At 33.7% G+C, this 12,395-nt stretch overlaps 2 protein-coding genes across 2 annotated transcripts in view; both read left to right on the top strand.

Moving 5' to 3' along the window:
* The first annotated feature begins 736 nt into the window (after window positions 1–736).
* On the top strand, window positions 737–11,484 carry LOC120352729. The gene is made up of 6 exons (XM_039434669.1): window positions 737–998; window positions 4,152–4,295; window positions 5,558–5,677; window positions 7,923–8,056; window positions 9,810–9,991; window positions 11,366–11,484. Exons 1-5 carry the CDS (start codon window positions 819–821, stop codon window positions 9,880–9,882), a joined length of 651 nt encoding a protein of 216 aa, XP_039290603.1. The 5' UTR covers window positions 737–818; the 3' UTR covers window positions 9,883–9,991; window positions 11,366–11,484.
* LOC111047913 (dynein heavy chain 7, axonemal-like) overlaps window positions 9,891–12,395 on the top strand; it is a 135,990-nt gene continuing 133,485 nt past the window's right edge. Inside the window, 3 exon segments of the mRNA XM_039435139.1 lie at window positions 9,891–9,956; window positions 11,366–11,413; window positions 11,415–11,521. Coding sequence (XP_039291073.1) covers window positions 9,891–9,956; window positions 11,366–11,413; window positions 11,415–11,521 — 221 coding nt within the window.

Genomic DNA, 12,395 nt, shown 5'->3' with positions numbered 1-12,395 from the left:
AATTGGCTTATTAGGTTGGCACCTGGAAAAACGCTTGATAAAACGTTTAATATAATTTGGCCCTCAATCGAGCTTGAAGTATAAAGTTGAGATTGTGTCAATTTCAAGTCTTTCAACTTAAGATGGAACAGAAATTAATAATTATTAATGTAAATTATATTACTGTTTTCTATTCGGAAGTAATCTCTTCAAGAAGTAATGAATTTCACCTCTCTGTTGTTCAATTCGTTACTTGTAATGAATAACAAATAATGGAGTTAATTTGATAACATTTTCACGGTGTTCTACTATGCCACACTGTAAAATTGCTTTAAAGAGTTGGAAATATAGTTGTGATTTGGTAAAATAAAATTGAATAATTGATAATTATTGTGTTTCAATCACTTTGACTATACAATACATTACACTATTTTATAGTTTCTTCAAAGTTAGTACCTTTTTGATAGTTTTTGATTGATTTAATTCATTTTAGAAGTATTTTTTTAATTTGGAATCTGTGTTTCTTGTTTGTTTAGATTGTAAATATTAGAGTATAACTCAAAATGTGAATGTGACATTACCTAGCTATATTTGAACTGTTGTATAAATTAGAATTGGAACCGATTTGGGCGTTAGCCTGTGGCACTTTTTTAGAAGTTGTATGATTCTGAATAAAGAAACAGAATAAACCCAGTACGGTATTTTTTTTTGGACCCCTCTTGTTTATTACTGTTTTTCATTTTCTGCAATCCAGCCTTCAAAGTGAGTTCGAACGCGTGAAAAACCGCGCGCTTAAGCTGCCAATCACGTCGGAAGAGTTGGTAGCACTGGGTGAGTTCATGTCGTACGTGCAGACTCGCTGGATGCGTGACAGGAGCACGCAAATAGTCTCGCTTTCACGCTACTACTGGCAAATACTCGAGTACTTCGCCATGCCACACCACGACTATTGCCAGTCATTGACTGATTGGTACATCTGGTATCTGGAGATGTTTCCTATTTTTCAGCAGTTTGCTACTGTAAGTTGATTACTATATCCTCCCAACTTTGTTTTTTGTAGGTTATATTATTTTGAGATTTGAATCTACTGGCAACTGAAGCTATGTAGTCTTCGATATACCGGGTGATTACAAATGAAATAGACAACTTCAATAGCCTGTACAAAATTAAACTGGTGTATTTCAACATAGTAAGTGATATAGGTTTGTAGGGAATTTCTTAGAGTTTATGTTGGTAGAACTGTTGCTGGCTATTGTTGGCTGCTCCGTGTTACAACAGCCAGTTTAGTTTAGCAATATGGCCGCTACTCAAGTGGAGAAAGCTTATTGTGTTCTTGAATTAGCCAAAACAAACTCTGTTACTGTTGTGCAGCGTAATTTCAGAACAAAATACGGTAAACCACCACCAACAAGGCAATCAATTTATGACTGGTATGAACGTTTTTAAAGCAGTGGATGTGTGTGTAAGAAGGAGAGTACTGGAAGACCTTCTGTTACAGAAGAAAAAATTGATGTTTTTGTACGAAGTCCAGAAAAATCGACTAGATCAGCGAGTTTAGAATTGCAAATTCCTCAACCTACTGTGTGGAAAATTCTGCGGAAACGTTTGAAAATGACACCTTATAAATTGCAGTTAGTACAAAGTTTAAATGACAATGATAAAGTTGTTCATTAAAAATTTTTGTCAAGAGATGCAACATTGTCTTGAAAATGACGACACATTGTTTAATCACCTAATTTTCAGTGATGAATGCACTTTTCACATTAGTGGAAAAGTTAACTGACATAATGTACGAGTATGGGGAACAGAAAACCCAAGAGAGATTGTACAGCATATACGCGATTCTCCTAAAGTGAACGTGTTTTGCGCTTTATCTTGTGAAAAGGTTTACGGGCCTTTCTTCTTCCAAGAACCATCAGTAACCGGAAGAATTTATCTGGACATGTTAACCGAATGGTTAATGCCTCAACTCCATGAAGATAGTTGTAACTTCATTTTTGTACAAGATGGAGCTCCGCCTCACTGGTACTCAGACGTCAGAGGGTATCTGGATGAACATCTTCCTAGACGATGGATCGGCCGTGCAAGTGAGGAAAACGTTGTGTTTCAGCCGTGGCCACCTCGTAGTCCGGACCTAACGCCCTGCGACTTTTTCTTGTGGGGCTATGTAAAAGACAGAGTTTTCGTACCACCGCTTCCTGTTGATATCGATGATCTTAAACAACGAATCACAAATGCTCTTGCTGCAGTTAACCGTGAGATGCTTAGTCGTGTGTGGTCAGAATTTGACTACCGTGTTGATATCTGTCGTGTTGCAAATGGTGCACACATTGAACATCTGTAAATTTTCAATAAAAACTTCAAGAATTCTTCTATCATGTAAGTAATGATCTAAACTTTTAAATAATAAATTCTCTACAAGCTATTCAAACTGTCTATTTCATTTGTAATCACCCGGTATTTATAGCTTATAAATTAGTAGTTGTACATTAATTTCAAAACCTTTTATCCCATTGTAATGGATTTTTATGAGGATCGTGAGCCATGTGTAACGGATTTTTATTTTTATCAAAATTAATAATTTGCAAACCTTTTTAAAAAGAGGGTTTGATGACTGGAATTAAATTATTTTTAAAATACAGGAAAATCTAATTAGGAAAATTGATTTTTTGTAGGATGATTATGGATAAAAGTAATTAGGTCTGGGAAGCATGTATTGAAGCTGGCAATGACAATTAATAAAATAATATTTATTTTTGTACTCACCGATGATGTTAATAATAGATTGCATACATGCACATGGTTTTATCAGCAAACTTCATATATCTGGATATTTTCGACAAACGTTGTCTTTACGGCACGACACACGGCAACACGAGACACAAGGAACGGCACGAGTTACTCGATACGACTCTACGCAGCAGCTTCCGGGATCGCACTATTAGGATATTGACTACTTCATTTCTTGATTCTCTTCAATATTTTTACTTCTATGAAAATGAATCATTACAACATTTACTAGCAACTAAGTATTTAATAGTTACTAGAGTGAGTATACTATAGCTACTGAAGCTAGTTTTCAAATTTATTTGTTCTTTGTACAAACTCATACATACAATCACATGATAATAACAAAAATAAAATTACTAACAGTACAAAAAACTTGAAGATCACAAGACTAATGAGCCGTCTGACCGTGAGCTTGTATTAAGAGGATAAAAATACTGGAGTACAGGATGTAAATAGTTGTAACCAGAAAATGAGGAATGAGTTGGAATATAACTGCACTATGAAACAACGTTATGAAAAAGTCTTACAAAAAAATGAGTTGGAAGAAAAAATATAAAACTGTAGCCTAAATGAGAAGGTGTGACTATAATATTAATAATTATTTTTATTCAATTTAATTTTAGAGAAACAATAGCATAAGTAGATATCCCATGGTATAGGGCGTTTATGTCGCAACTTTTACTGTTATCTCAAGCCGATAGTTCATGTAATTCTTTCGCGTGAAGCTATGTGACGCTGGTAGTCTCTCATATTGTGCCGTTCATACACTCTCACCCCAACAAAACATTAAAATATTCGACAATAATCAACAGTAATCGGCTTGAGATAACTGTAAAAGTTGAGACATAAACGCCCTATACCATGGGATATCTACTTACGCTATTGTTTCTCTATGATATAACTTAATAATGTATATCCAGATCAATAATCAATCACCTCCACTACAGTAGCCTACTTGGCATATAGAAAAATGCACAGATTTTGGTAGGAAGAAAAAAGTATTCGAAAAATTGTGTTTTTCATCACAAAAAAATGTGTCTTGAATTTCAATCAAGATTCGATTGATGACATTGAAAAAATAATCGTGCTTTTCCATAGCAGATTCATGGAGCTAATTTAAAACTAGTAGGTGCATACAGTTACTGTATCCTACAGTATATTATTGCTGACATATCCAAAGTGGAATTTAGTTCCGATTCTATGTCTTTAAAGAGTTAATAGGGTACATGTAGCGATATGTTTGTACTTCCAATAATATATACGACCTACAATCATTGAAAAATAAGTCTATGTGTTCATTAATATTCTTGAATAGTACGGTACCGTAGTGTACATTTTATTAGTTTTTGTGTGATATAATAATATTGTTTATGGATTCTCAGCTATACGAGCAGACTAAATTCGATTTTGATGAGAAAATTCGCGACACAATGGGTTTGATTGAAGACAAGAGGCTGGAGCTGGTTGATAAAATACCACTTCTGAACAATTTGAATGATGTTAGCAAGATCAGTTCTTATAAACAGGTAAGCTGTTCCAAATATAATATATAGCAACTGGAAAGTACCGTATGTAACATGGATTTCAAGACCTTTGATTAAAAAATTTAGCTACAAAAATAATTGTATAAATAATCTTCTTATTCAAGTAGTTTGAGGTACGTATCAGTAGAAAACTACCGTTGCCATAATATAATATGCATGAATTGTTAGGTATTTATCCTTCATTTTCCGGTACCATTTTTAGGTAATATTTTAAATAATTTACATTTTCTTGAGTCAAAGTCTATGCTTATTATTGAGATTGTTCTGCCTTTTAATCATCAATAAGTATTATCATAAACAAATAATTCTATTACCGTATCAATAAACTTTTGTATCAATAATATTATTGGCGAGCATTTGATTTTGAAAATGCCGGGTTAATATGGCGTCTTCGAGATTAGTTGCAACGAAGTCACATAGAGTGCGTCGTGATCGTGAAATTGAATTTCCGCTTTCCAGCTTGAATCGTGTTCATTCCTGACTTTTCTGTCGTCTGTTCTGTTTTTGTAGCCTACTTTGCAGATTTTCTGCGACTGCGAGTTGAAACCTGTTGTTGATTCAATCTTTTCTGTAGCTTCTTCAGTGGCTTTCCTAGAGTTCTATGTTCTATTATATTCATATTTTATCAACTTCAGCACTCAAAGTGAGTACTAATTTTATGGTATAACTTTTTCCATTTCTACTCAGTTTCACAACTACCACCTATAAGTTACCTACAAAAGTTTTTTCTCTGCATTTGACTTGAATCCCCTGTTTGATGTGAATTTTTTGTTTGGGCCGATTTCAAATTTAAATATTGATTTTTATTGATTGTTCAATTGATTGATCATCGATGGCAATTTGGTTCAGAAGTCTGATGGTCTGCTGCTCGGGTGTAAAGTCTTCAGATCGCACTTGATTAATTTCATTACTCAACTACTGTTTCGAGGCAGTCGGGATAAACAATTTAACGTGTCCATCCGAAACACTGAAATTTCCCGAGAAAAAATTCTTGGTCAGGCCAGGAGTCGAACCCGGGACTTGGGAATACCAAGGCAGCCAGCTAGGCTACTAAACGATTCGGCTATTGGCCTATGGCAACTCCTGTATGCCTAATAGAATTTATAGAATTGTAATTTCTTCTCCAAACACAATTATTCTTCATTTTTATCAAAATAGCGACTATTCATTTCCTCATAATTAGCAATTTTTTTATATTACCGGATTAAGTTTTTCAAATGCTGAACAATTATGTTTGTTTTCAGTTTGTCAAGAGATATCTTCGCGATATTGAGTTTATCACGGCAAAAATGGATTGGGTTAACAACGAGGAGAAAATATTCAACCGGACACTGACGAAATTTGGGATGGTGGAAGATTTGAATGTGAGTATCTACTCTATGGTAACTTTGAATTTATTTTAATTTTAAGAAGTTGCTTGATTTTTTTGTGATTCGGATCATTACCAGGTTGAAATAATTTTGATGTTAATCATTACTGTATTTTGATTATTATCATTGAACTCTTTTAATCTAGCTAGATATTTTCATGATTATTTTATACTCTTGATACTTACTTACAATTGATACTTGAAGTTCCCCCATTGGAAGCGCGTTTGCGCCGTTGTCGTCAGATTATTCATCATAGTAGAGCTCAATTTCCTTTTCATGGTTCCTGGTGTCGGTGTTGTGAGATTCTTTCCTGAAAGTACTCTTGTAGACTAAATTTGGTCTTGTTGTGAGGAAGCTTTCAAGTTCTTTTTTAAATTGGTTAAAGTTTTCCAACGTCTTCAAGTCATTTGGCAAACACTTATATACCCTTGAGCAGATGTATTTAGGTCCATATCGGGTCAGTCTGGATCGTACCGCTGACACATGAGTGTCGTTCCTCCGTCTGGTGGTGATATTGCTGATTACTCAAAAATGTATTTGGCTCCATTCTAGTCGTCAAACATGCCTCCAAAACAAACAGTGCAGGTAGTGTGAGAATGCCAGCCTCCACAAACAAGGGTCTGCAGTGGGCGAGGTATGGTTGCTTCAAGATAGTCCTTATGATCCTTTTCCGTAGGAGTAAAATCCTTTCCATGTGTGGACTGTTTCCCCAGAATAGGCTAGTACACCGTAATTCATTATTGTATGGAAACAGCCGTATTAAACATTCATAAGTAGGCCTACTTCTCTATCAAGGAGTGGTTGAATACGGCGCATCATATAGCAAATATTAGAAGCTATATAGAAATTTAGGCCCGGTTGCCCAAAAGCCGGTTAAATTTCAATCGTGATTAATTTCACGAGAACCAATCAAAGAAGGCGTTTTTGTAAAGACGGTTACACAAAAGCCGGTTAAATTTCAACCGCGATTAATCTCACGAGAACCAATCAGAGAAGGCGTTTTTGAAAAAACGGTTTCTCTGATTGGTTCTCGTGGAATTAATCATGGTTAAAATTAACCGGCACTTAGACTGTTGATATTCACAATATATATAACTCTGTCGTATTTTTTCATGTTTCTTCTGTTGAATATTTTCACATCCCTGATGAATTTTATAGTTATTCTATTTTATAGTGCTATTTAGTACCTATTAATATTGTATTGCCTATATCCCTAATAGCACATTACGATTTTTTTTTTTTAATTTTCAAAGCCTTTTCATGAAAATCATGTAATCTTTTCGTGAAGGTTGTCGGCGACAAGGGAGTAAGCTTGTGAAAAGGTTGTTGCAAGGTTTACACGAAGCTCCTACTTGACGCTTTCTGAGGCTTTTGTAACCTTTTTGCTCAACCTTTTGTAAACCTTTTCATGCCTAATATTTTTTAAACCTTCTCATGTAAAGGTTGTGAAAAAATATTACAATAACAACATTAACAATAATCACATTTATAGTACTTGAAAGATATTCACATTTTTCATCATTGAACATGCTGGCAGGGTCGGTCTAGTGGTAAGAAGCGTTACTAACTTCGGTCTGCTACTAGCACCATCTGGTTCGTGGGTTCGAATCCCGCCGATGGCATAGACGTTTGATCATTTCATAAATTTCTCCAACGCACTTTCCATTGCCCTCGCACAAGCTAAAAGCTAATGTGGACATCATCCGCAATAAAAGAATGGAATTACATTATCAATATAATAATATCTAATATGCATGCCTTCTTTCTTCTAATATTTATTTGACATTTAGGCTACTGCATGATAAAATGAACAATAAATTTTCGACTACTCAAATGTCTTAGAGTTTGAAGATTTTGTTTTATCCTTTTATTGCTATGATTTATCATAGATATTAACTTGCATGATTATAAGGCTTTGAAAACTGGTTGTATATGTGTTAATTTTGCGATTTATTGTATGGTCTGAAGCTTGTTGATGTAATTTTTAAGAAGTGATTTATTTACAACTAAAACTCTCTGATCCCAGAAAATTAAAAATGTAATTTTAATTTTTAATTGTAAAATTAAAAACACAAAATTATTCAACCTTTGCTGAATAATAAGTCTTTTATATAAGGTCAAATTATGGAACATGCCAAATGTGTTTACAATTACCCCACTTGACCCTATATATTTCTTTGTCATTTAATTTAGTTCATTTATGTCTTATAAATTTGATTATTTGATCATTATTTTCCAGAATATTCTATTGCCGTTTTGCAAGCTTATTTTCAAAGTCTATTCATGGTACCAGAAGCAAAAGACTTGGTTCAACAACAGCTTTGATCTATTGGTCACTGAAGAAGTAGAAACTACTTTTGATCGCTACTACAAGTGAGTATTTCTACACTAAAATATACTGTTGTATATAAAGTTTTCGAATTAATTTATTCATTCAAAACTATTTTATTTACGATTTACTTAATTAATATGTATCTTGGCATTGTTTGTGATATCTTGCATCATCAAGAACTTCTGAATGATATTAGATAGATAAATGAATGATTTTTTTTTACACTTGAATTTTAAGAAAACACTTATGGAGTGGAAATGCACTTACATTGGTAGCTAGGATCGTTTCGACTGTTGTTGGTCATCAACAGACTGTAGGAATTTACTCCTGAGTTTACTTAGGAGTAAATTCCCACAGTCTGATGATGACCCACAACAGGTCGAAACGATCGTCACTACCAAAGTGCATTTTCACTCCATAAATGTTTTTAAAAATTAAAGTTTAATTTTAATAGTGAAAAAGTATGGATATGCAACAGAGTTTTATTTACACTTCACAATAAAAGTGATGTGGGCGAAATTGAGGTAATAAAAGCCCCCTCTTCCATTCAACCCACGATTATAAGTTACATAAAAATTATATTCTTTACAATTCAAAATTAAATGATAATTAACAATTGTAAGGAAAAAGCTAAATCAATACTCTACAAATTGAATAAATTAAGAAGATATGTTTGTTTTGGATACAGTAGTATCTTCATTCCAATGTAATTATATTCGGCATTAATCCTATTATTTATCTCGTAATAGATTATTAAAGTTCATTTTTTCAAAAAAATATAATTCTTTTCAATTTATAATAGGCTATTCTTGAAAATAAATTCATTCACTGTACTCGTATTTATTTCTAAATTAGAAAATGTATCTTATCTCCGATTAAGTTCCGACCAATAATCTATCAATACTGTATCCAGTTATCTAGTATAAGTTAACTAAAATTATTATTACTAATCTCGTAAATTAAATTCATGTCTTCTCATTTACAGTATCAATTCACTTCCTTATGAACTAGATATAATATGAGATCTGTATAATACACTCTGTAACCTTGGGGTGTGATCATATTGAATGCGCGCGCATAAAGTGCAAGTCATGCATCATGCATGAGCCGAAAAACAAAATTTGAAAAGTGCCATTGAAATACGTTGTGACTTGTCTGTAGCTGTTCACACTGAACACAACCAGCCAAGCGTTCAGTGTGAGTGTTCCTATTGCTCTCTCCAGATGTTGTTTGTCATCTGCAAGTTTGGTTATGCATAAAGGTGCGTACAGACTTTCGCTCTGCTCCGCAACCGAACGTCACTCCAGCAGTGCGATTGATGATCGCCCGGGAGCAAGAGTGGTTCGACCGGGGAACGCGAGAAGATCTAACATCTTCCGTAACGTTCATGATGGGTGTGACTGCAGAGCGGGGGCGGAGCGACTGCGGTACGATGGAGGAACGAGGGCGGTACGAAGGCGGAGCGTGCTCGGTGCGGGTTGGAAGCGCGTATATGTGTACGCAGCTTAACCAAGCGTGCACTTTCATATACACGCATCCAATGTGATCAATCACACTCTTACAAGTAAATTTAAGTTTTTCACTTCTTACTAGTTATTTTAAATTGCTTGTTATTTTAAGTTTTTCACTTCTTACAAGTTACAATATTATTTCAAATTACAAAAAAATGTATTAATTAGGATCTCAATTACATCTTTTTGGAGTGTAAACCTTCCAAAAATATTTACAGTGTAGACCTATGTAATAAGCCACATTTAACCTCATAGTTTAATGAAGTTTTGTCATGATTTGAAGCTCTCTTTCGCAGGGACTTGCTCGAAATGTCGAAAGACCTGAAGATCTTGTGTCGAAGCCTGGAAAAAGATGATCTGAAGTATGGAGTATTCACAGGATATGTTGATGCAGAGCATGAACATCAGTTGCCAGCGCCTCTCATACTTTGTCACACCACATTGCATGATTTGAAAGAATTTCAGGTAAATATTCTTATTTTCCAATCATTAATTTAACATTTTATTCCAAAACTTTACATAATTTGAAAGGATTTCAGGTTGAAATATCTTCTTACATAATTTGAAAGGATTTCAGGTTGAAATATCTTCTTACATAATTTGTAAGGATTTCAGGTTGAAATATCTTCTTACATAATTTGTAAGGATTTCAGGTTGAAATATTTTCTTACATAATTTGAAAGGATTTCAGGTTGAAATATCTTCTTACATAATTTGAAAGGATTTCAGGTTGAAATATCTTCTTACATAATTTGAAAGGATTTCAGGTTGAAATATCTTCCTACATAATTTGAAAGGATTTCAGGTTGAAATATCTTCTTTTTTAGTTCTACATCCCAGTGTAGGCTTTGACCTCCTCCACAACATTCCTCCAAGCATCTCTATCTTCTATCAATCTTTTCCAACCTGTATAACACATTCTCATTAAATCATTCATGAGCTCAACAGGTTGAAATGCCTGTTTAATGATAATATTTCTAACCAAATTCAGAACATTTATTTGTATGATTTTAATTTCAGGTATAGAGAAACAATAGCGTAAGTAGATATCCCATGGTATAGTGTGTTTATGTCGCAACTTTTACTGTTATCTCAAGTCGATTACTATCGATTTTTGTAGATTTTTACTGTTTTGGCCGGTTGAGAGTGTATGAACGGCACAATATGAGAGACTACCAGCGACACACAGCTTTTTGGGAAAGAAATACGTGGACTATCGGCTTGAGATAACAGTAAAAGTTGCGACATAAACGCCCTATACCATGGGATATCTACTTAAGCTATTGTTTCTCTATGTTTCAGGTCATATATTTTTATAAACTGTCGGTCCCGGCTGATATATAACAGTCGTGAGGCCCATTGATGTCTTAAATTATATATATGAAGTATTGACAATAGAATGTCGACTTGTAGACTATATTAATAGAGAAAAATATGAAATATTTACTCTCTGACTGGAGCATGCTTTCAAATCGCATGGAATTAATTGTCGACAGTTATATACTCCGGCGAGGTGGAACGTCCGTCAGGGACTAATCTCAACCAATAGAAAATTCAAGTCCCCTCCAATAAAAGCCATACAAATGTATACATTTTTTTACTATTATTGTTTCAAATCAAAAAAGCTTTATTCAATGACAACATTTACATAACAAATTCCGTTACACAAATGATATTACATATCATTGAATACAATACTGTTTGCTTAAGAATTTATTGTTTTCTGAATTTACATTTAAAATAATAAATTCTATCTATTTTATCTCTTTTTTGTGGTTTCAATCATTATATCTTTTCAATTTGTAGTATTTTTCAAATAGCCTACTCTTTTGTTTTCAGCCGATACTTCAGTTAGTAACAGTTATTTGCAACAAAGATCTGTTGGAAAAGACACTGGAATGAAATGTCCGATATAGTAGGCCAAGATTTGACGCCAAATGCTGGAATGACTCTACTCAAATATGTTGATTTTGATCTCTTCAATGTGATTGATAAGTAAGTTAATCATTTTCTTCTACAACATTGATTATAGCTTTAGCTTACAAAGTGTGTGTTGTCCCATATGAGATTCGCTTTGAACTGTCAGCATTGATTGAATGGGAAGCATTGATGTTATTTATGAGGAATACTGTCAGTTTGAATATAATTATTTCAGAAATCATCTTCACTGATAAACCTGCTGAGTGTTATTAAAAAACTTCAAGTTAAGTTCAACTTCACACTGCAAGTAATAGTTCATTTCATTATAGTTGATGATAATCTATAAAAAATTCTTATCTTACTCACTGACTCATTCACTGATCACGATTTCTGAAAAACTACTGGATGGATTGCAACAAAACTTAAAATATAGCTTCTTTATAGGTCTTAGGTGCTCACTAAGAGATCTTTCGATTAAAGATTATAGGATTTTGATTAAATTAGGAATATAGTGGGTTCGCGATAAAAAAAAAATTGTAACAGGTCTCAACTCTAGGAAAAATTGCTGAAGTTCTTTAAGAAAGGATTTTTGGTTCCTTAAGTAGCAGCTGATCAGAAGGGAGTTTTCCATTGTTGAAAACGAGTGAAAGAGAATGTGAGCAAGTGAGAAAGATTATAATTGCTGTTGAATTACCAAATTTGGCGAACTTATTTTAAAACATTGCCGGATTCATGGAACATATGGAAGAATAGGTACAGAATGTAACCGGATGATAGCAATACGGAATAGATGTATTTTATATTAGCATTTTCATCTAGGGAGAGCACCTTCCCGGAAACAAAATTCAATGACAGTGACGAGACTATATTTATTTATTATTCCAGTTCTATTGATTCAGCAAGCAATTTTTGTTTGTATGATGGATCTCAAAAGCGATTATAACTATTT

The sequence above is a fragment of the Nilaparvata lugens genome, chromosome 8 (assembly GCF_014356525.2).
Source record: "Nilaparvata lugens isolate BPH chromosome 8, ASM1435652v1, whole genome shotgun sequence".
Taxonomy (NCBI): domain Eukaryota; kingdom Metazoa; phylum Arthropoda; class Insecta; order Hemiptera; family Delphacidae; genus Nilaparvata; species Nilaparvata lugens.
This window is presented reverse-complemented; position numbering and strand designations above follow the sequence as displayed.

Bases quoted from the DNA above. Each gene is read 5' to 3' on its own strand.
- LOC120352729 (XM_039434669.1), top strand. From the start codon at position 819: ATGTCGTACGTGCAGACTCGCTGGATGCGTGACAGGAGCACGCAAATA. The intron at 5,678-7,922 runs GTGAGTATCTAC...ATTATTTTCCAG, and splicing joins GGATGGTGGAAGATTTGAAT to AATATTCTATTGCCGTTTTG. The intron at 8,057-9,809 runs GTGAGTATTTCT...CATGATTTGAAG, and splicing joins ACTTTTGATCGCTACTACAA to CTCTCTTTCGCAGGGACTTG.